This window comes from Rissa tridactyla, chromosome 2 (assembly GCF_028500815.1).
Source record: "Rissa tridactyla isolate bRisTri1 chromosome 2, bRisTri1.patW.cur.20221130, whole genome shotgun sequence".
NCBI lineage: Eukaryota > Metazoa > Chordata > Aves > Charadriiformes > Laridae > Rissa > Rissa tridactyla.
Genome location: NC_071467.1, coordinates 72,864,149 through 72,888,706, shown reverse-complemented (window position 1 = coordinate 72,888,706; position 24,558 = coordinate 72,864,149). Strand labels below are relative to the sequence as shown.

At 40.5% G+C, this 24,558-nt stretch overlaps 1 protein-coding gene across 14 annotated transcripts in view; it reads left to right on the top strand.

The window, feature by feature from the left end:
• The window catches only part of FHOD3 (formin homology 2 domain containing 3), a 403,988-nt gene that overhangs the window by 344,057 nt on the left and 35,373 nt on the right, over positions 1–24,558 (top strand). For all 14 annotated transcript variants that reach the window (XM_054190223.1, XM_054190222.1, XM_054190220.1 and 11 more), the window contains 4 exons: positions 1,111–1,269; positions 9,174–9,356; positions 13,888–14,007; positions 14,473–14,634. In XM_054190223.1, coding sequence (XP_054046198.1) covers positions 1,111–1,269; positions 9,174–9,356; positions 13,888–14,007; positions 14,473–14,634 — 624 coding nt within the window. The remainder of the gene's footprint in view (positions 1–1,110; positions 1,270–9,173; positions 9,357–13,887; positions 14,008–14,472; positions 14,635–24,558) is intronic.

Sequence of the window (24,558 nt, the reverse complement as noted above, 5' to 3'; positions counted from 1 at the left end):
CAGAGGAAATGTATTTCCAAAGTTCATGTGTATGGACAGGGAGGAAAATAACCCTGCGTATGAGGAGCGGAGTCCTCTCCTCTTGCAGCTGCTTGGTATATGACATAACGTAGTTGCCAAAGAGACACCTTCTAGCATGGGATGATGAGAGAGAGAGAGGCATGCTGGGAGATAAAAGCAAAGCCCATGTTTAGCACTGCATTATGCCATATAAATGGTTTGTGAGTCACCTTGCCTAGTTGGTTCACATTTTGCCACTATGATGATGGGGAGAGAGAGGAAGAAATTTCTTGGATCTTCTCTAGAATGAAATTTAAAGCCTATGTTGTTAGTTCTTTGTGCTTTTATAATTATTTATACTGTAGTTTATACCGGAGGTAAGATCCAAATGTTACGTCTAGTCTCAAGTAAAACTTCAGAAAATGCATAAGGGTTGAAATTGTTCTGCACTTGTGAAGGGCTTGATGGACATATCATGAGCAGCAGGGTAGAATACCCTTCCTCTGGCAACCAGAGGTCAGAAAACTGTGCCAGTGTCTCCAGACAGGCCTTCACACTTCCTTTGCCAGTGCCCAAGGTGGATTTATAACACAGGAGAGTGCTGGCGGGCAGGTGGGAACCACCCTGTCCATTTCCCAGACAGCCACACAGGAGAGGGTCGGTGGCCTCTCCGGGTTGAGGCATCCAAGGGGAATGGAGCCCTGGAGCCCGTCAGCGCCCAGCTGCTGCCTCGCCAGCCCTGTGCCGGCTGGTCCTGCCGCACAGCAGAGCTCTCCTCTGGGAAAGACAGCTACAGGCTTTTTTTTCAGACCAACTCCTGCCCTGAACTGCAGCGTTCCCAGCCCTCGCGGGGACTCCTGTGTCTCAGGCAAGCTCAGCTTTGCACGGCATCTGAGAACACGTTCAGCTCTCTGGTTAAATCCTGGCAGCTCATGCTGATACCAGCAAGAATATGGTAGAAGAGTTCAGCTTTCTTGGATGACTATAAATGAATTAGATTTACATTCAGTGTCAGCACCCTTGAGTAGGGGAAGTCATTAGTGAAAGGAGTGACTTTTTCTTCATAAAACAGGCTGGAGAAATAATGTTCTTGTTGTCTTCTTTACCAAGAAAACTGCTGCAGATGGGAAGCGACAGGAGATCATTGTGTTAGACTCAAAACGAAGCAACGCTATTAATATTGGCTTGACTGTGTTGCCCCCTCCCCGGACTATCAAGACTGCTATTTTGAACTTTGACGAATATGCCTTAAACAAGGAAGGAATAGAGGTAAGAAAGAATAGTCAATGTCTTCAAGTCTGCATTTTCAATGTTTCCTTTTTTTCGATGTTGCACATGGTACAGACCAGACTTTTAATGAAAGAAGGAAAAGGGAATGTGTTATATCACGACTGAGTGTTGAAACTCATCGACTCAATGTAGTGTGCTCAGAAGCACGTCGTGTTCCCCTGAGGTTGGGCATGCTCAGGAAATGTGGATTCTCTGCTTGCGTTGTTACTAAGTTTGAGTAACAATGGTGTTAATTCCTGTCAAGATTTTCAGAGTATTGTCTGTTCCTCCAAAGCTTGACTGGCATATTGTGAGTAGCAAGAATAGGCACTGCGTTACTAGGGCTGATGTAACTGGTACAGGGTTTAATAAAGTTCATGCCCAGCTAGCTGTTGGAGTCACTCTAGATTGTATATCTAATGGAAAACAAATACAGTGACTAGCTCTGCTCAAAATAGCATTTCTGTGTTACTGTTGTTTGAAGAAAAGCAGTTGGTATAAAGATTACAGATGATGTAATTTTTACCATTACATGTTGGACTTTGCAGATATTCCTACCGAGATCCAAGATGAGCTCTGTTTGTTATATTTTTTTATCAAAACACTTTTCTTCTGTGAAGTGTAAAAGAAGCCTGCTGCTCCCCCTGTTTTTTTTCATTGTGGTTGTATTCATTTCAGATGTTTTCTTTTTTTTGAATAAGCCTGTATCATCTAGTAAGAGTAACCTGCACAACTGCAAGTCTCAACCAGTGGCTGAGCTGCAGAGGTCATGTAGTGATTCACAGTCACCTTTCAGTGGTTTGGCGCTGCGTTTCATGATTTCCCCCTTTCCACCTTCTCTGTGCTGACTACAGAAGAAAATGAGAAAAGCTGGCTGGAAGGGAAATAGAGTTGCCAACAGTTACACGCGAAAGAAATACTTGAGGCAAAATATCGTTCTAACTAGAGGCAAGGCCTGATTTATCCCTATTAGAATACAGTTTCTTCCCAAGGCTGTATTACTTATTTGCTATATACATACCTTACTTATATTATGAAGGTGACAAATAAGGCTAAACCAGTAGCTTTTCATAACCCAGCCCATGTACTCACCACTGCAGTTTGCAGTACTAAGCTTTAAAATGTTGGAGAGAAATACTCCTCCAGCCAAGCCCACCTCACAGACCGCCAGTTAGATCTCAGCGCTGTAGGCAGTGTTTCCATACAAAGTGCAACATAAAATGGCTGATAAAGAAGGACGCATCTTCATTATCTTCCACGTATCATCTCCTTTGAATTGTGTCCTTCTCTGGCACGCTTAAGGGAAGTTCAGCTGCTCTGCACAACTCACCCTTTCCAGTGCCAACATCTGTAGCTGGGCTGCCCATCTGCCAGCCACCTGTGGTGGTGTCCACAGTTCTGAGTGCCTTGTACCACCACACCCTCCCTTGGGTGGCCTTTCCATTAGCTGCCAGAAACCCATAATTTCACTGAAAATATATATGCAGGTAACTTTCAAGTTGAAGAATTCAGAAACCAGGAAATGATACACTGTTGTCATACTTGCCCAGTGCTAAAGAAAGTAGGATTTCTGAGTTCTGTGTCCACAGCTTGAAGTTAAGGATGTGCGTAATCCTGATGTGATCATTCAGATATTTAAAATCAAGAGAAAGGGTAAGGGGAGCAGAGCCCAGGTACTTTGCACTTTGAGGGATGAAGCCTTCATTGGTTGGGAAGGATGATGTTCATGGAGAAAAGAGCTTTTTTTTCTCAATGTTCTGTATTTACTTACTTCTTATCAGGCAAAACCCTGCACTGAATTCGGATTCCCTTTGCCAGTCCCCAATTTACAGATTTTTCTTATAGCACGTTACTATAGAGTGACACAGACATTGATAGTGAGATAGAGGGGTGGATTAAGCCATGCAGAATTGGCCAAGAGGTGCACAGAGATACAGAAATGCATCATTGTGAGTTCCACTGTTTTCAGCAGAGCCCTGCCTCAGTTTTCCATGCTGCCCCTTTGACCTACAGTGTAGACAAGCTTTTTTACGTGTTTCTGTTCTCCACTGTATCCATCTGTTCATTGGCTTTAGCCTCAGAGTTAGCTCAGAGGGAACTGGCGTTGTCTTTTCAGTCTAGTTTTTTAGAAAGTTTTCTGGTTCATATCTACAGTTCCTAAATATTAGAAGATAACTGGTAGCGATGATGAATGAATCAGGAATAGTGTAAGCATCAGCTTTATTTATATAAAAAGGCAGAGACTAAAGCAAATTATTTGCTATGTAATGTACTTTATAGCTACTTTGGGGGTTGAATGAGGCATGACCGGTATGGAAAAAAAATTATGCAGTTGGTCTAATTAAAAAACTGCATCACAGTGGGTACTCAAAAGCTTTTCTGCATAGTTAATTGTCTAGATGAGATGGCTAGTTTGCCATCTGACTAGTTGACTAGTCATGACTAATAAGTAGAAGAGAGAGATGTAAGAAGAGCAGGAGAAAAGATGTAATGTGTACAGTGAGGACGTAACATTCACTGCTAAAATTTCAGAGAAGCTGTAATTTGGGATCATTTTCAGTTTTTAGTGGATCCAACACGGAGCAGGGCTCCAACAGGGTAGAAAGTCACCTGAGCCATCCTTGCCTTGGCTATGAGCTCTGTGCTATGCCCTTTGCTGAGGAGCATCGTCACTGCCATGTTAGTGTGTGTGTGGCTTTAGTTCTGCACCTTGGTGGATAAGTTCAGATTAAATGCTATCTCAAAACTCATCTTAGCGATACCTTTGAGGATGGTGGACTAAAGTAGTGCTAGCAACAAGGCAGTGATGCAATGGCAGGCTAGAAGTTTGTGGTAGCCCGACTCATCATCAATATCAAGTTCATCGTGGCCCAGTAACCCCCCCGCTACTGTCCTACGTTCTGCTGAATACTGCTTTGCTTGTATCATTTAACTCTTGTTAGTAATCCATACCTAAGTATGTTGCGTATTTTGAGGTCATGTTTGAAGTGATTAGGTACTCCTGAGCAGTGAAAAAGGGCAGAAAATGGGGCATGGTGCTAGAAAGGCAGATGTAGTCCATTTGGTATGCAGAGCAGGCACAATGTGTGTCTGCAAGCATGCCTCAATCCAACTAAAAAATTTTTGCCACTTTACATTTGCCAAAAGTGGTTGTGTTTTCCTTTCTTTGAAAGCTTGGCATTCATTGTGTTCAAACAACTTGGAGCTTGCTGCAGGATAAAGAACTGCCTGCTTAGCATGGATGAGGGCTTTCTGTGAGCTAAGCAAAAGAGGCGAGCTTAAAGTCCTGACACCTAATTTTATTGAAGTGTATGGTGGGCAACTGCAAGAATAGAGTCCTTGCTGCTTGTCTTCAGTAAAGGAAATGAGTAGGTCCCTCTGTAAAGTGCTACTCAGTAAGGGAACGTGAATCGAAGTCAAATTATACCAAAGAGTATGATTAATTTAGCGGAGAAAAATTAGTGTAATGCTGTGAGAAAATTAAGGCGGGTTGCTTTGTGCTTTACAGTACAGCTTCGTGAGGCTACACAATATTGATTGTATTGGTAGGTATAGCTTTTAGTAAAACTATTTGAAATGAAAAAGCTCTCCAGGTGTGCTAGGCCCTTCATACCCATGTTTGTTAAGTACTTTGAAGTCCATATGTGGCTAGGTAGCTCTGAGATGTAAAAAAGGGTAAGAAATGAGAGCCTGATGTTAAAAAGGCACATGGAGACATGTATAAACAAAAAACAGAATTTGAATTTTTGGAAACGATCAAGGTATTTAAGTTTTTGTTCTGATAGTTGCTGCAGTACGTTGGCATTTGCAGTTTCTGGTTTGTTTAGCTTTGTAAAAGTGTGATGAGATGTTTCAAATTATGCTAGCTTTCATGACCTGAAAGAACACTCTCTTTTCACAAGTCTAGACAGAAGAGAGAATGGACTCAGTGGTGCCTCGCTGGCCCTACACGCACAGTCAGTGTATCGCTGCCCTAACGAGTTTCAGACTTTATTTAAAGAAAAAAGCTACACTTTCACTCCTTGGAGCGAACCAAAATGTTATTCTACAGTGTCTGTGACCAGCAATGGCACGTTCATGTATTTCAGTAGAGAGCTGAGGAAGTGGAATGGTCTGACCGAGGCAACGGCTGTGACCTCCCTATTTACAGGGATGGCTGTCAGGCATTTTAGATGTAGTCCCTTCTCAGAATTGGATCATTTTTGGAAGAGATGAAGTAAAATGAGCGCAGGAGGCCTCACTTACAGGGGAGTCCTGACCTTCATATGCTTATATAGTTCGCTAAGAGTTTCTGCAGGTAATACAAACCATTGATGTGTCTCATTAATACCTGTCTGGAAACTGAAGTGTGAGAGCCTTTTTGGAGCTGAATTGTCTGTCGAGGTCTGTCAAATACCCAATGAAATACCCACTAATGTGTATTTGGTTATGCAGCTTACGAATTTGTGCGCCTGGAGCCACAGAAAGGTTTGGACCCAACAACAACAGTATATTTAGTTTACTAATTTTTTTCAGACTCCTGTTAGCCTGGTAAAATCAGCTGAAACCAAATATGAAAGCCAAGGCATCCCTGCAACCTCATCATCACTGAGAAGCCTCATTATCTCTTGAAAGAGATAACTTAGAGCACCTAATTTCTGCAGAGGCTTCGGGCTATCTCCGGTTAGGTGCTTCCTTGCATCCCACACTGAGGCTTGTAACCCTCGGGCGTATGGGGTTTATACGTTTTGCCCTGTGAGCCTTGTAAGGCTTTCCTTTTAGAAATTTTTTGACATCATATGTCAGGATGGTCGAGTTCAGGAAATAAGCATTTTGATCTCTTCGCTGAAAGTTCAAGCAAATGGCTGGGTCCAGCAGTCCAGGAGCAGAATAATTGAGATCCGTTCTCTCACGTGAACAGGATCTCCAAAAAATTACTTCTTTTTCTCTGTGAAAAGATTTGTGCACTGGTTTTCCTCAGAAGGTTAGTCTCTGGCCCAAACAGTTGCAGGAAAATGCTTGGAGGTGAAAGACATGTATCACATATATTAGAAGGTATGAGCATAGGATTTGTTGGTAACCAGTTCTTCTTCAATTGACCTGAAGAATGCTGTATTGGGGAGAGCAGTATGAACTAATGATTAGATTCAAAGCTATTTGTGATTTAATGGTCATATCAAGTGCCATTAACCTTCTGCCCTGCTGTGTTTTTATGCTACTTTTACTGTCAGTGATGTTTAAAAAAATAATAAAAGTTCAAATAATAATAATAACAAACTGGCAGACGGTGTACTCATCAGTTTCCAGTGCTGACCAAATGGCTTAAATTAGTCATAGAGTGGAAATCAAGAATAGGAGCATTTCACCACTTGTCTGGGGGCACACCAAGGATGATGACCAGCAGGAGCAGAATTAGTTGCCCAAGCAGATTAGAAGTGCCAGTGGGTAGGTCATTGTTATGGGGGGCAGTTGTACCCTGGATGGTGTGAGACCTGCCAGCAGCTCTGGTCCCATCGAGGCAGGGCTTTCAGCAGTAGGGGTGATCCTCGGCAGCTGGCACCACAAGTAAAGGCTCTTTCACTTGGCATTCTCTATTTCACATGCTACGGAACGCAGCACAGCAGCCGTGCAGTACTTGGACAGGAATGCTTTTTGTCAGCTCCATCTGGCTTGTGGTGTTTACATAAAGCTCGAGGAGGAGGAGAGTCCCTTTGGAAATAAAGCTTACTGTTTCATAGCTCTCTTTAAAATGCCCGAAAGCAGTGCAAAATCTCTGGAGTGAAGGCCTTGCACCACCACAAAATACTTGTGGGATCCCTGGGTAGCTGCCAAAAGTCCTAGTTATTTGTAGGAGGCAATTGAGAATACTGCTGAAGTGTTAGCCTTCAAAAATGCACCAGAAGCGTTTTTACATCCATCACATGGCTACTGCTAAACTCTCCATGTATGGGTGTTCATATGATCCTATTTACAAGCTACCCTGGCTCAGCTGAGGGGGTGTTGGCTTCTTGTTGTTGTTGTTGAAGAGAGAAGTAGGCACTAGGAGGCCTGGTTTCTTCAAAGGACACTCTGTGAAACACCTCTTCTTATGAGTTTCAGACTCAGTCTCTTTTTTATGAACTTTTTAGACATATATTGGTTAAGCACTGAGAAATGCCCTGAAGCAGCTATTTATAAATCTGGTTTGATGTTAGGTATGACCTAAGTTACAGATTTCAGCATTTGTGGATGGATGGATGGATGGATGGATGGATGGATGGATAGCACATCTCAAAATCAATTAATGTACAAATGCTATCAATCAGAACAGGTGTACATCAGAATATTTTCCAGTCAGTCATTGACAGGGGAAGGAAAAGCACCAGACTGTATTGAGGGATTTTCCTCCTTTTCTTTTTTTCCTTAGGATATTAATTTATTAAGGTTATTAAGGTAGAAGCTTGTAATGTCCAAGCAAGGAGGCTTTTTTCTTTTTTTTTTTTTTTTTTTTAACTGAAAGGCAGAGCCAACATTAACAGAAAGAATTGTTTCTTTATTTATGTTTATGGAAGCCGTCATAAGAAGATGGACAGCACTACAGATGCTGCGGCTGAAATGAAATAAGTTCCAGTTTGACAAATTGAACATTCTTTGCTTGCCTAACTCTTGTTCTTCACTTGATTGACCAGGAGAAGTCCCTTGCTCTCCACGCTTAGCTCCAGTGCTGTACAAGGAGCCAGGTGAACTATTGGTACTAGAAGGGAACAGTTGTGCTACTTTGATGAATTGGTTATGTCCAGTGCTGGAGCAAGGCTGTAGTTTGGATTGGCAGGTCTGATAGCTTTTGGGCTGAATTTTTATTATTCTCTCCTCCCCTCCAAAACAGCCTCTATCGTCATAGAAGACCAGAGCAAAAACATGTCATTCCTCAGGTGAATAAACATAAATTGTGCTGAAAATCTACTGCTTTGTTTTAATGAAGCATTGATCAGCAGGGTAAAGACCTCAACTTATCTTTATGTTGTTTTGATTTTCTTTTTCATTTTAAAATGCATTTATTGTGTTAAAAACTAATTAAGAAGCAGTACCTTAGAGTGCAACACTTTGAGAAGGAAAGCTGCCACATGTAAATAAACATGTAAAATCCAAGAATTAAAGGGAAAATTTAAATTTTTTGAGCCATACTGGCAGCAGAAACTGAAAATAATGAGATCCTTTTTCATCAATAGTTTAGATTTTTCAGATGAAAAGAGAAAAAGGCCATAATGTTATGCAATGCATAATTCAACTTTAAATTCAATGCACGTTCCTCGGGAAGTTGTCCTTGCTTCAGGTGAAATTTTTGGGAGTGACCTAATAAGCTACACTCGTTGTATTTCATAAAAAACAAAACAGACTGAACAAAAAATAATAAATAATGAGAACAGCAAGGGACAGGAGCCCTCAAGTTATTTCTGTATGCCTACAAGTGTGCTGGAAGATTCATTGAGGCTAAAAGGGATGTTAATACCTAGTCTGACCTGCTGTAAATCACAGGCCACAAAATTACACTCCTTCTGCCCTCACTTCCACATGTAATTTGCAGAAAGGTGGCAAGTTTTGACTTAAACATGTGAAAGCTGAGGAGAGCAGTCCTAACCAGTCTCCCTGCGTCTCCTTCAGTGTTTCATCCCATGATTAACCACATCTACTGAGTGCAAAATTTTTTAAAAAAAAAGGATTTTAATACAGATGTGCTTTTCAACAAACTGCAGATGTTTGAGGTAGCAGGCCTTGTTTTGTTTTCTTATGCAGTGCGTTATTCCTTGGTTCCTACAGTGTTGTCCTAATTTACTAGTCAGGGACTTGAGGACTTCTGCTGTTGCTGCTGTGAAGTCACCCAACGACCAGCTCTCGCACATCTCTCGGCCCCGCCACTGACACCTGCTTTTTGTCTCCCTTCACAGAAAATCCTGACCATGATCCCGACAGAAGAGGAGAAGCAAAAGATCCAGGAGGCACAGCTGGCGAACCCCGATGTCCCCCTGGGCAGCGCCGAGCAGTTCCTTCTCACCCTCTCCTCCATCAGCGAACTCTCCGCCAGGCTCCAGCTCTGGGCTTTCAAGATGGACTACGAGATAGTGGAAAAGGTGAGGGGAAAGCAGGGAGGCAGGGGTGGAGACTCTTCCGAGGCTTTGCTTAGTCTTTCCCTGACCTTGTTATTATATGAGCTTATATTTTGAGGAAATGGTAAATGGGTCACTTTTGTTTCAGTGGCCAACTAGGAAACAGCTAAAATGATCCTTCATAATCTGTTCCTTTTATAAAAGAAAATTAGAGATTATGTCTTCCTTCCTTTAATTAGGCAGTAATGATATTGGAACAAAGAAGAGGGCTAAATCCTTACCACATCTTTTCCAGATGTTGTTATTCAGGAAATTCTTACTTCAGAGCAGTAAGAATTTTTATTTGCATAAAGATTGAATGAGGACAACAGTGTTCAGCTTTACATCATAAAATGAGAGCATTGATCTCAAATCGATTTGAACTAAGAAAAACAACATCCATTAAAGTTATTTCTGTTTATATCTCTCTTTCAAAGTTGCAAACAGAAGATAAGGCATCCTTCAGGGGTGCACTTCTCAGTTCAGTCACAGACAGCTGTTGCCACCTTCTTCACGGATGGCGTTTAGTCAGAGAATACTATAATTGGGTTGTCTGTCATGAATGATGAATCACAGGCAAAAATTTCAAAATGACAGTGTATAATTTCCACACATAGGTGAAACAGAATGAAACTGTGCAGGCAATTTCATCTACTTGCTGACTTTTACAAGCTTTTTAAGGAATCTCGGCGCAGGAGCTGCCTTCTGGCTGTGCACTTCTGGTGCATACCCCCATGCATTGCTCTTGAAGCAGCTCTCTCCTATATAAACATTAATTTTATATGCATGTCTGTGCGCATATGTATATATTTAAAAAATCAGTATAGCTTTTGTGTGATAAAGATTCTGAGAAGTGGGACACGCTTCTGAAAAATGCCTTACGTTTACCTAGCCATGGTTATTTAACAAGTTATGCAACAGTGGATTGATTTGCAGATGATACTGTCAACATTACTCAACCTCCGCTCAATTTTCTCAACTTTTAGGAAATGCGATCACACTAATATTCAGGATTTTTTAATTGTGATATTTTACTCTTAGACATTTACATTTCTGACTTGTACAACATAAAATACTTGTATCTGACCTGAATACTTTTTTGCTAGTTTTTTTTTTAACTCTGGTACAGCTATTTCTTCTGCTTTGAAGTTACCACGAGGCTAAATTGTTCCTTTCATCTGAGCTGAGTTTTCTGTAGCTGTTAATCTATGTCTATACCTAGAATTTCTAGCTTCCTCTCAACCAAAAGTAACACTTGAAGCACTGCTAAATGCTAAAGAAATTTTGATAGTTTTCCTGTTGCTCCATCCTATAATGTTTATGCCACAGAGTTAATGAACTGCTAGATAAAATCCATGTAGAATTGATGCTAGTATAAAATGGCTGAAATACGTAGATTATTGAAAGAAGCCATAGCTGGAGTGAGGATAGGACCAAGGTTTTTATCCCTGTTGGAAGGTGATAACTATGATAAAGTAAGAGCAGCATGTGATAAGCAGCCTAGCAGACAAGCACAGATTTGACAGGCAGCTTGGGTCTTACCTGGGTGAAGAGGAAGATACGGGATCAGACATCAGGGGTATGAGAATTAGCGAGCAGTTGGGTCTCTCCAATAACAAGGTTGAAGTCAGAGTTTAAATTCCAGGTAAACAATAAACACAGGCCTTATTTAAACTGAGATAAGATACCGTGAGCATATCCAATTAAAAAATAGAGTAGTTTGCATTACTGATTATGATAGTAAGAGTCCCATAACCTGCTAATGTTCTGTTCTTGAAACTGTTTTTGTAGAAGATCCATCTGCAAATGGACAAACCCTTCCTGGAAATTCAGTGCCAAATCACTCACCTCCACAGTTCTTGTCCATTTTTTTGTCCAGCATTTGCTTGATTTTATTAATATTTTTTCTTTAAATTAGGAAAATTAATAGCAGTTCAGAATTCACTCATGTTATTTATCAAGTCACCTATACTTTATGTAAGAAATGAATGAACCTTACTATTTCAAAACTTTCCATGATGGTGGAAGTTTTAGATGGTCCACAATATAAACAGTGTGAAATACGCGAGTTGTTGACATAAGGCTGGGGTTCTCATTCATGAGGCTCGTTTGGTAATCAGCCCAGAACAGAGATTTGCCTAAGCAAGTCTTAGCTCCACCTCTGACAACCTGAAAGAAAAACGGCATGCAATTGTTCAAGAAAAAGGTTACATGAGATATTATTCATGTTTGTAGAAAAGCTTTTCAGGCATAATGAAATGAGTCATCTTTCTTGGGCTGAATTTAATTAACTAAAGCAAGTCGGGGTACATTGATAGGGAGCAGCCTCACACTGTGAGGGGCTGAACCGGATGGATGAATACTTATTCTTTGCTCTTTACAGGCACTTACTGTACAATTACAGCTTTCGCTGTAAACTGTGAAGCATGCATCAATGTCTTGTTTTAGATATGCAAATATATGCATGCAAAAATGACAAAGGAAAACCCTTTCCAAATAATCTGTTTGATAATGTGTGTACTGTTTTGAAATGTTAACATATATCTACGGTACTGTAAGCCTACTGAAGGTGATCAGTGGAACGATAATTTTTCTCACCTTTCTTTTGGTATCATATTTTAAAGGCATAGGCAAAAGAGGTAGAGTTTCAACTTTAAATCTTCATTTTCAGACTTTTGACTGCTCTGAAAAACTGCACTGTGTTGCTGCTAATTCTTTGTACTGAACTATTTATGATGCAGATGCTGTCAAATCTCATTATCTCAAAGGGAGTTTAAAGGTCTTAGAAAGAGAAGTAGAATCTTTAGTTTTCCGAAGTCGGCTATTTTTTTTTCTTAAGGTCACTGTGGGCAAATATATCCTTATTGCTGACAACTTTAAAGATCATAAATGAAGATAAGCAGGTGTAGAAATGAGAAAAGTAGAACTGGTAAAGAAAGGGGCTTGCATCAGTTTCTCTTCTGAGCAGAAAGAACTCTGGTCTCCCTGGAGACAGTGTACTAGAGAAATAAATGTTTAATGCTACAATAAAATAAAAAATAAGGAGTCATTATAAATGCGTGCTATATGCAAGATAGTCTAAGCTTGGACAACTTGCATGTAAATGGCTAAATGAAGGGCTACGGTATGGTCTGCTGGTAAGCCTTATATGCTGCCTCTTTATCCACCTTCAGAATATTTTAAATTAACCTTTTAGGAATGACTTCTAGACAGGTGCAAATTGATGCAAATGAAATAGTTCAAAAGCCTGTGTTTACAGCAGATTCATCCCCATAATGCAACCAACCAAACTAAATCAACCCTGACTTGTAAAGGAATTCAAAGAATTCTGTGCAGCAGTTTGTTGATTTTAGTTTAACTTGATAAAGTCTTGGATTATTTAGGACCTCTCCTCTGATGTATAAATTACTTTGCTCACAACTCTCATCATCTCTTAATTTGTCTCGAATTTGCCATATTTTTTTCTTTTCAAGAAATGAAATTTTCTGCAGTGACTAGAAGTGTATGTTTCCTTCATCTTTGTGCTCTTATTTATAATGAAATATCAGTACAGTTATTGAATGACCCGTTGTATTTCCCCGAGAAAGTGAAGTTCTCAGTTATTTTGCCTCTTGGTCTAAAATAACTTAATTTTTCCTTCTTGGCTCATAAAGACTGTAATAATTTGGGAAAAGAATCTGCTCATGGAAGCCGAGGGTGACATTTGGAGATAGAAACAATGTGAACTGTTATTGCGCATACAAAATAAATAACCCTGGGCCTCACACAAAGACACAGAAATAAGGTCCGTCAACTCAATTACCCTTGCTCTCTTCCTTTGAACTCTCTGGCATAGTTCACTTCCCGAGGTAATGGAACAGAATTTATGTGTTCGGGGCTTATCAGTTTACATACCTATACTCAGATAACGCGTGTGGATGGAAGATGCATTAAGTTACAAGATTAAAATGAGAACACTTGTAAAGCTTGATGTTTACAGTGGGGTGGGCTGGTTGTTTTTTTTTTCAATTTTAAAGTCACACAAGCACAAAGCCATATCTAAAACTCAGAGGTGGTCATCATTTGAAGAAAGCTTTAGAGTCAGGCTATAAATGTCAAGTCAGCCAGCGTTTCTAACTTTTTTTGTTTGGCTTTCAAAGATTAGAAAAAATAGCTATAAGGAGCTTTTTTGTCAGTAGGGGCAGGGGGATGTTCATGCATCTACGTCAAACGCAGCAGCCCCTTCTCTGATACTCTCTCCTATTTGGAATCACAGAATAATCCCCAGGAAGAGTAAGGCAAATGCATACATAAAGAAGCAACATTAGGAAAGTATTTTATGTATTTCTTTGCTGTCCTTGCACGTGATTTATTAGCTGGAATGTGGAGGAAGGCCAGCACACATGGCCAGTTTACACTCTGCAAGACGCCAGTTCAGGAACTTTTTGCAGTAATTGATCTAAACCATAGACTTAAAAACTAGAAGCGGCCATAGCCAACCGCAGCCTTCACTTTCTTGTTTCTGTTCTCATGGCAGGAAGTTGCAGAACCACTTTTAGACCTGAAGGAAGGAATGGATCAACTGGAGCACAATAAAACTTTGGGATTTATCCTTTCTACTCTACTAGCCATTGGGAACTTTCTGAATGGAACCAACGTAAGCCTGATGTCCCAGCATTTCCTCTGCAGCTTTTTCCTTCAAAAATCAAAATCATTATGACAGTTCCAACCCAGTCTTTATTTTGTAGCAGAAAAATATTTTAGAAAACAGAATATACTTTTTATTGTGTGTCAGGGGGTGCTCTTTGCGTCTTTCAGCGTAACCTGAAGGAGATGTAGAGCTAGATGCCCTTCCTGTGCAGCTCCCTTGAGTTTAGTGTTGATGCTCCCCATTCAAATTGTGAGAACTGTGTCATGAGTCATTTCACTGCACATGGAGTGATTTTAAGCCTACTCTTCAGCAAGTTAAATATAAATAAAAGCAATAAGTTTCTTCTGCTGTGGGATTATTATTCTTCTTTCCCCTCTGCCCCTACTTGGTAGTCATTTTTCTCTACTAATCTGCATGGGAAGGAGTAAATATTTTAATTTTTAATTTCTTGCCTTTTTTCCCCCCTTACAGGCCAAAGCTTTTGAGTTGAGCTACCTCGAGAAGGTTCCAGAAGTCAAGGACACGGTGCATAAGCAATCCCTCCTGCACCACGTCTGCACTATGGTGGTGGAAAAGTTCCCAGACAGCACTGATCTTTATTCAGAGATCGGGGCCATCACTAGGTCAGCCAAGGTATGTCAAGTGGGTAAATAGATATATGTTTTTTAAAATCCTCTTTGAAGTTAAATATTTAAGGTTTTATTTTATTCTTTGATTTTGTTCCTCCCTGGTCACAACTCTTTTTATGAATGTGGATCCGTTGTGTCATTCCCATTGAATTTCAAAGATGCCAGTACTCTCTCTTCTGAGCTGTATCTCTTATCTGTCAGGTGGTTTCCTCATCAGTGCACTAATAGGCAGCCACATCATGACAGCCATTTAACATTACATACATTATTAATGTATATAACTATTAGGAAATATTTTCAGGTTAAAACTTCATTGCACCGCTGTCTTCAAATACATTCTGTGGTTTGGGGGAGTCTCTTTTTAAGGCTTCTCTAATTGTATTTTAAGGGCAATGGAAGAAATTAACTTTTTTTTTGTAATAAAATTGTTTCCAGAATGAAAATGTCCTTGAAATATTTTGTATAACTCCTTTTCTGTCCTCCTGACAATAGCTTTGATGACTAGGAGTTGGGAAAGTTAAATAGAAATAAAGGAAACTTGTGGCAGCACCTCTTTTTAAAAAGTGGTTCTCCCTTGGCTGATGCATAGGTCTGGTCAGTGGCTCAATTTGGTGTGAAGGTTATTTATTACTGCTGCTAGCAAGCATGATAGAAACTGTAACCTCACTCTTGGAGCTCTCAGAGGGTGAGATTTCATGGGTGACCCTTAAAAACAGTGTATTACTTGATTAATGGAGTAAACATGACGGAATATCATCAGGAGATAACAAACATTAAAATTCTGGTTTGGAGTCATGTCTCTTGTGAAAATGGAAATAATTACAGCAGATAATATTAGTATCCGTCTAATCCAGTGTCTTGATTCAGACAGTGGCCAATACCAGCTGCTTGAGAGGAGAGCACAAGAAGCTTCGAAGGAGAAGGAAGATCTCTCCTAGAAAAATTTTATTTCATGAGTCACAATACTCATTATATGCATGAAATGGAGGAAGGATGTCTTTTCCAAAAGCCACCTTGTTTGCATATTTTGGGGGGAGAGGGGGAAACCCTGTAAAATACAATTTTAAGAAAAAACTGCAAAAATCAAATCTTACTTTGGCTCCTAGTACAGTTCTTGTGACAATGAATTCATAATCTAATTTTATCCGCTGTTGAATTTGCCAACTTTAAGATTTACTGTCTGAATATATCGAACAGTTGAAACTTTTTTTTATCTCTCTATTTCATAGAATAACTTAGATTGCAAAGGACCTCTGAAGGTCATCTGGTCCATCATCCTTTTCAGAGCAAGACTAACTTAAACCAGGCTGCTCAGATCCTTGTCTAAGTGTCAAATAATCCTTCTACATCCTTTTTTTGGGACCATTTCCACACTTTTTCTCCATCTTACCTTTTAGAACGGGTTAAACAATAGCAAACACAGTATTCCAGCCTCTCTTTATAAATGTTACGTGCTTACTATGTTTATCCATTCTGCTTGTGCTGTCTTGTGTTAGATGTCCTGAGGTTTTTTTCATGGCTTTTGATTGTTGCTATGCTTTTGACAGCTGTTGTCTTTAGGCAGTTCACAAGGACATCCAGGCAGTCCCCTGAGCTGATCGGGCAATTTGGAACTCAGCCCAAAGCCCAAAGGAGTCCAATACTGCCTGCAATGTGCACTTCATTGTGATCTACAGTAATGACCATCATCTGCTGAAGCAGATTTTCTGCTTATCTCTCAAATCCCTAATAATCTTAAATGAGGACTAATCTGAATAATTTCTTGCCATCTGTAGATTTTACCCTCTCAGTATGCTTCCTTGTTTCTAGATAATTTTCAAATTCAAAGGACAAACCGTGAGACACCTGCTGCTAACCCTGTCATCAAATGAGAATCAATATATATTCCTTCTTTTCTTTTGCTCTCTTAACTTCACACTTCATAGGTGGTCCTCATGAGGCTCTTGTAAAGATTTTGGAAGTCTGATTTTCTTTACTTGCTCTTACCTGTTCACTATTTTGTGAACGTATTCAGAATCTAATGATTATTTTGATGTATTTATTTTCCTGTTCTACATCTTTTCGGCCAGGTTACAAGGTACAGTAGTAAAGCTTGGAGCTCTGTAGTCTCCTGAATCAACTTTGCTGCTTTTGTAAAGTTAGGTGAAACTTTTGCTATTCTCTGATTCTTTAAGTTACTAAGTTTAGTGAAAGCATGCTCATTTTCGCCAGTGGCTTAATTTCTTTATTTTAATTGCTGTCAGAATTCTTGCCTTCTGCTTATTTACCTCTTTGTAAGCTGTCATCTTCCTTCAACACATTTGTTTCTGCTAGCAAGTATTCGAACCTTGCTATTAGTTCACGTCTGTTAAAAAATAAAATACAGAAAAATAAAAGCAAGTACCAGAATAGGTTTCTCCTGAACATCCTCTGTGGTGAAGTTGGATGAGAAGAAGTCATCTTGCTTCCCTTCCATAATTTTCATCTTCCTCAGTTTCTTTCATCCACAGTGATCCAGGACCTCCTACATATTTTCTTTTTTTTTTTTTTTGGATACCATAAAGGAATTTGTGACTTTTGTTTTATATCCTTACATATTTGCTCTTTGGATTCCATCTCTGTTCTCCTAATTTTCCTCTTGTACAGCCTATGTTTAGGTTCTGTTTTATTGCCTTCACGGAGGTTAGTTTCTCATGTTTGGAAGGTTGGGGTTTTCTTTTTTTTTTTTTTCTTTGAGTGTTTCTTCATCTCTTAACATTTAGGTATATTTGTTTCTCATTGCCCTCTTTTTGTTAAGAAGTTATTTCACTTTTTTTTTTTTTGATTGGGACCAAGTTAACCACTAAAATGAAAATGTTCATAAGAGAGAAGAGTCTTTGTTTTCCAAAATCCACAACAGCATGTACACCGTGCTCTCAAGTGAATCTTCCCTTTTTCAGTTTTAGAAAGTGGAAGATAGCGTAACCCAATGCTGTCACTTTTAAAAAATTTTTAGGTCTAAGAGCATACAAAATTGAGCACAGTCTTTCAGTCTGTGGTTTGCTGATCTAGTGGCCCTGCCCAAAGCGGACGAAATTCTGAAAAGGCCAGACAAAATCACATTATGAGAAATTATAGCCTTAACCTTCCCCGTGACGCCCAAGGTCTCCCTCCTTGGGATGTTCCTGCATGTGTTATACCACTGATGGATTACTGTAACAAGCTCTATTCCCACTTGATCTTAGCTGCCACAAATCAAAGAGTTAGGACGTGGAAGCCATCCAAGCTGCCCTCTTCAAGGGAACGTTCACAGACAAGGCGAAATCTTGGTTTAGGAAAGCTGACAGGAAAGGAGAACTAATATTTCACTGTGGATTAGGCTGTATTTTGAGCTCCATTTTGTCTACAAACATCTTTCAGAAACCACAAAGGCTAAACAATTTCCATCCTGTAGATAAACAGAGATGCCCCTTCCCCTGAGATGCACATCATATGAGAATTTCCTCAGCCTTAGTTCATGAAAAAAACCCATAAAGAAAACAGGCTGCTTCACCAGAAAGGAGTTAGAAAGACCAGAAAAAAAATGGTATAGTTATTGCAAAACTTGTGGCTTTTTGTTGAAGGACTGAAGTCATAAATGGCAAAAGAAAGCAGACACAAGTGAAATAATAACCAAAAAAATAGAATTCTAGATAAATAAAAGTATTCATAGTTGTATAAAAATATATAAGATTATGCAGGGCCACTGACTGTTTAGTATCCCATGATTAAAAGCACTTGCTTTAAAAAAAAAAAAAAACATATTTTAAGTTGGGGTTTTTTGCTGGAGTTGTACCAGAACTGATGTACCTAATACTGAAGCAGACCCCCACATTTCTGCAGTTACACTCAGTATTGTTCCTAGACGTTTCCTTACCAGTATGGCAAGGAGGGGTTGCACCAGCACTATTACCTTCTCTGTTAGTGAATAAAAAATGTAATCTTATTAAAAATGTTCATCTTCTTTCTTATCTCCATAAATAGATTTCCCCATGCATCTGAAAGCTGGCCGGTTCCACGGAGTGCACTACTAACTGTCCCTTTTCTCCCCCTAATTTTAATTTACTCACAAAATGCCAAACTTCGGATGGTTTTTAACCCCTGCAGCAAGACACTTGGATTAGTTGCAGATACTAGGCAATGGAACCTGGAAGGTTTAAAAGCAGGTAGCTTTTAAAAGTAAGCAATAGGAAATGTTAACAACACAGGGGAGGGGGCAAGGATCGCTGGTAGGAAAAAATTTAGGACAAGACTGAGACCTGTGCAGGGGAGAAGGAAGCCTGCAGCTGCCCTCCGAGGGACTTGGCAGGGATGTTGTGGGGTCGAAAGGAGGTGGCTAAAACAGAAGTGCTGTTCTGGTGTGCTGTGGCTTCTGTTTGATACACTGGAAAGCAGAGAAAGGAGAAAAGAAGAAAAAAAGTAGGGAGATCATGCTGCCTCCTGCACTGCTTCAGTGGGGTTTCTCTTGTCTTGCTTGACAGGAAGTATTTGCGTGCAGTTATCATCCAAGTATGCTTTCCCTACGTTACTTCAAACAAAAATAAATGCCAAAAGTCAAATTATTTTCCATGGAAAAAAAGGGGTTGGGAGGGATGCAAGGTTTCTTACAGTCGGGTCATTCCTCGCGGTGCAAGCTGCAAGGGCTGCTGCGGCTGCCCCAGCTCCTGGCAGGGGCTGGCGGGAGCAGAGGAGAGGATAGAGCAGGGAAAAGCAGAGGCTGCTGGTTCCAGGGCAGACGGGGGCAAGGGGGAAGGAGCTTCGGCGGCAAATGAGACCGCAAGGTTTTGTCTAAAAGAAAGCAAACGCTTTCTTTTAGCACTGTGGTGTTTCAATAGCCTCCCAGGTGAAACGACTGCAAGTAGTGTTGCAGGTGCCGTAACACCATCCCCATTTACTGGTGTTGCTCCTCTTCATCCCAGGTTGTGGGAACTGTCACGCCACATCTGCAAAAAGGTCTCACATTAGTGTGTTTATTGTAGATTGTTTAAGGAACTAAAATGCAGTGGAGATGCGTATAGGATTGCGTAGAGTCATTTGGTCATACCTTGGTAAGAATCTCTCTCCTTTGATTTTTAATTAGTGGATTGATTCAGGCGTTCTGATTCCCAAATTCATTTTGTCAGGATGCCATCTCCTACTCTAGAAGTAGAAATGTCTGGACAGAACCTCCTTCATATTTTGCTTGCTTTTGTGAGCTGGCATCTACTTCACTTAAAATGTGTGACCAACATTGTGCAAGTGGGACTGACGTTAGTTTTGGGATAATTCTTGTGACATTTGGTGAAGCAGGCCAGTGTGGAAATACTGGAGGAGACAGAGTTTTGAACGTACGCCACAGAAGGTCGCTGCACTCGGATGACAGTGTGTTTGCAAGGAGCAATTCTCAGAATTTCCTTTGGCACTGAACCAGCTCAGGAAAAGAGGAAGATTTCATGTTCCCTGCCAGAACGCGTCCGTGTAATAATGTGAGAATGAACGGTCTGACCCTAAATTATAAACAGCTCAGACTAGGCTGTGGTCTGCTGCAGAACCTATCTTGAACTTTGAAGAGAGAAAGGTTTTGTATTTGATTTGCGTACATCTTTCTATGATGTGAGATAAAATACTTGTCGTTTTATTGTGAATTTAAGGCAATATTTGTCATTTTAAAAGCATCAATCTTCTGTTTAATGCACCTTCTGGGTCGGATAGCAATGCAGGCATCCAGGTCTTCCTTAGAAAATGTCTGGGTTTGATGTGTTCACCACTAAAAAAATCAAGCTGTAGCAATAAACAATAAATAAAGTAGCAATCAGTAGAAAACGTATATGAGGATACTGAGGCTACATAAGAAGTTATTCACTGGCCTTCAGAACAAAGCTTTGGATAACTTACAGCGATTTTGAAAATAAGTGCTTTTTAAGCAGAAACCTCAGTTTCACCAGTTTCCCTTCATTTATTTGGTTTGGGTTTTTTTTACTTCAATCCAGTTGTGACATTTCTGACCCTGTTGAAGGGCTGAGGGTAAATACAGAAGGCAGGAAACGTGAGTGTAATCAGGTGCAGCATCTTTGATTTTAGGACAGTTTTGTACTCTCAGTAGCGGTGGAGCTTAGCCCAAAGGTGTAGAGGAGATTTAGCTGGAAGAGGAAACGTGTGTGTAAAGCACATTCCAGCTGAGGGAATGCTGAAGAAAAATGGCCTGTTGTTTGCTGTGCATGGTGACGCATACCTGGAATTGTATACACTGCCCTGGGGAATATAGAGCAGAAGGCACTTAAGGTTTGAGCCAATGCGTTTAATTCCCAGTGTCACCTCAAAACAGCCCTTCCTCTCTCTCCCAACAAACAATAGGAGTCCAATTCCTGTGCTGCCATGAAATACTCGTGGTTACACAGAGAAATAACATCCCAACTCAAAGACTAGGAAGGCTCCCTGATACGTGTCCTGCCTGAATGACTGGGGCAATGGTCTAGTATTTCATGAATTAGAAAGTTTTAAACTTGTATATACAGCAGGTGATGTTGGATGTGTGGCATGGAGTTGAACTTGGCAAAAATAGGCCTTTTAAAGGACCAGTGTTCACAGAACCTGAATGGGCAGGGAAGGAAACACTGAGCCATTTGACGGTGGTGGTGGGTTTTGAGTCAGGTGAAAACCAGTGAGAACAGAAGTCATTTGGGCAGTAGGCATATCCTGCGATACTGAATTCTCAGCCCAATGAAGTGAGAAACCTGGTAGAATTCTCTTTTGTGGTGTTGTTTACGGCAGAGATCTGTTACTATGGCACCAAGCAATAAATAATAATATAAAGGGATTAAAATGAGTGCTGCCATTGCTGGCATGTGGTTGGAAGGTTTTAGTCTTGGTCTGAGTGTCGTTTGTGCAAAATGTGGTGGTGCATTAAATTGAAAAATATATATTTTATTTTTTTTAAAGTTGCCCATTGACTTATGGCAATGGTCTCCTGAATGAGGCTGACCCTGAAGGGCTTGCGTCACGTAATCTTTAAATCCTATTTGGATAGACTGTCTCCGACTGCTCCACTCTGATGCAACAGTGTCTACAAAGACACTCCTCAAAGACTGAACAGTGGGCCTAGCAAGAGATTTCACAGATAAATAACGATTAGTTGTGACTATTCTTCAGCTAGTGTGGTTGTGAATGGAGAGGAACCTAGCAGCAGAAAGGAGGAACATATCACATATATCCCAGGAGCATTTAGGAAGCTGCTTTTTCTAAACTGGTTTTCAAATGCAAATAAATATTACACAGTGTCTGAAAGAAAAGTAATTTTTATTTTGCATAACAGCCTAAGACCACTCATTCTTTTGCCTGCGGGAAAAAAAAAGAGATTTATTTTTAAAATTGAAGCAGAAGGTAACAGTAAGCAGGACCAGCAAGCTGTGTGTCTTTTGCACATACGTGTACTGAGTTGAGGAGGAAGAAGATTCTTCTTATACATTCTTCTTATATATGTTTCTGCCTTCCTCCAAAACCTGGGGCTGAGCACAACAGCTATCCAGGGAGAAAGGTGTAATCACCATTTCAGACTACTGCTTCCTTTTATTCAGGGCAGCATAGTTAGAAAGTAACGCCACAGCAGTTCTTTTCCGAGCACCTCCTATGCTGAGGTCTCCTGGAGGCACAACGTGATGCAAAACTCACCTGATGAATTCCCCCTTCGTCCCAACCTGGCCTTCCAGCTGCACGCAAGAATTGTTGCATCTTTCCTTTCAAGAAAGAAAGAATGAAAAAAAGAAAGGAATTGCTTTCCTGAAAGGACTGGTCTTTCTACCATGAAGCAGCATTAATTCTTTCAGTAAAGTGTTGGGAATAAACACATAAATAAAAAGGTGCAGTCCATGCTCCCTTAGAATGCTGTGTGTGGGCTGACAGGAGGGCAGTATGGTATTATATATGTCTTTTCATGTTTCCTTTATGCATATTGGATTGAATAGTTGTCATTATTACTCCACTCCAAGTTCCTGTTCTCCTTATCATAGAGACACATAGTTGGGGGAATCATTCATCATTGTTGTTACTGTTATATTTGTATATAGCACTTCCAGTGTTAGAAGACATCTTAAACAGAACAACGATAATAGCAAAAATTACAAAAAAAAAAAAAAAAAGGAAATGCCAAGGATATTGCTGAGCAGTGTGCCTGCTTTTAAACATTTGTGCACAAATATTAGATCTAGGTTTGGACCACTGTGCTCATCTCCCGTGGTTAAAGTGAGGCTAAATTGTTGGTTTTCAGATGGAGTTGTATTTTGCTTACATTCCCCACTGATGCAAGTACCTGCTGGTTTATGCTACAGATGTGCATAAAGTGAAGAGGCCTGTTGGCCGCACTGTCATTGCACTGTGCTGCTGCTTAGAATACTGTAAAGGCTTCTTCACGTCCATGATGCGTTTGGCTTCACGGTGAAGAGAGAAGAGGATCTGAGGATGTCAAATTCCTTAGGATCCTGCTTTTCAGTGGAATCTGGTGCTCGTAATTAAGGGAATTAGTAGCTGTCTGTCTTGGTTAATATTCCAACATATTACAAGGCTTAGAAAATGTAAGAGTTTGCAGAATAAGAGCATATTACTTCAACAGGATTTTAGTGTATTTTATCAGTTAAAAATACGCACTGCTATTTCAGGTAGCCATGGAAAACCAGCGTGTGTGAGGGTTGATACATACGCTTAAGGTACACTAATTGCTGGCATGCAGGCCGGGTATTTTATTCCACTAGCCTAGAACAAAACATCACCTGGATCCCGTGTACAAGCGTCTGCAATTGCAGGAGAGTCCAGTTAGAAGATCAGCGGTCAGTGGATCTTTGGCTTTACTGTGCTACGAGGTTTATGGCTAATTTCTTATCTGAAATGAGCACTGAAGAGAGAAAAGGGGTAAGCAGAGGAAACGTGAGGGCAAGGTACGTAAATGAGAGAGACAGGAGATATAGCAAGGGTGGCCACGCTTGTCACGTTACAGTTTCCCATTGGAGAGCATCACATTGGTGCTATTGCTGTTTGGAGAAAAAGGGGGCCGGCGGGGGGAAGGTTGTTTTCTGTGATTTGCAATGCCCCGCAGGTGGTACTCTAAAGATGCAAATGTTTTGATACATTTAGTAGAAGAGTCCAAATATTTTTAGCTTCAGAATTTTCCCTTTGAGCTGATCCAGCCTGAACATTTAAATCTCACTTCTGCAGGATCTAGTAGGAAAAATCTTGTTGGCAGGCTGTTTGGTTGCTTGTGTATTTTAGAAATATCTGAAGACTTAGCTTTGTTACCTGGTTCTCTGTTGGGAGACGCTTTCTACGCCTTAGATAGAGGAAAGGGATATTGTATTGTATGGTATATCAAGCATGAAAAAAAGTTTCACTTAACTCCTTGCAGATTGAAATGCAATGGATTCTGTGCTGACCTGCAAAATTTGCACTAGTGTAATAGCACTTCATGAAATATCAGGCGGGGTACATGGTCGTGTCTGAAAAATTTTGACTTTTAATATTTCACACATGGATATTTTTCTGCAAGTGTATTCCTTTCTGTCCACAAATGAGCGACCAAATTTCGGAGAGCTGGCAGCCGGAACATTTTAGGTTTCATGAAGGTTTATCACATTCTTGCGGGTACAGGACAGTTTGCATGTGGGGGATGCACAAGCACATTATCCTACATTGGATTTCCCGGTTTACTTCAGGGGAGCTCAGGTGGCATTCTTCTTGCTGCGGTCTCCTTAGGACTTCCCCAGAGAGCTTGATTTTGATTGTGCTCAAAGGTTGCTGTGCATCCCTTAGCCCGACCTGCCGTCTCCAGTCCCCGCTGAAACTGTCCTCTCTTGCGAACGCGCTGGCTGTTGGCAGATTTCACGTGGCAGGGAATTGGTCACATCTTTTCCCTGCAGATATGCTGTTCTCCAAAGATGTCTCTTGAACCTCTATGGGCCTGAACCTC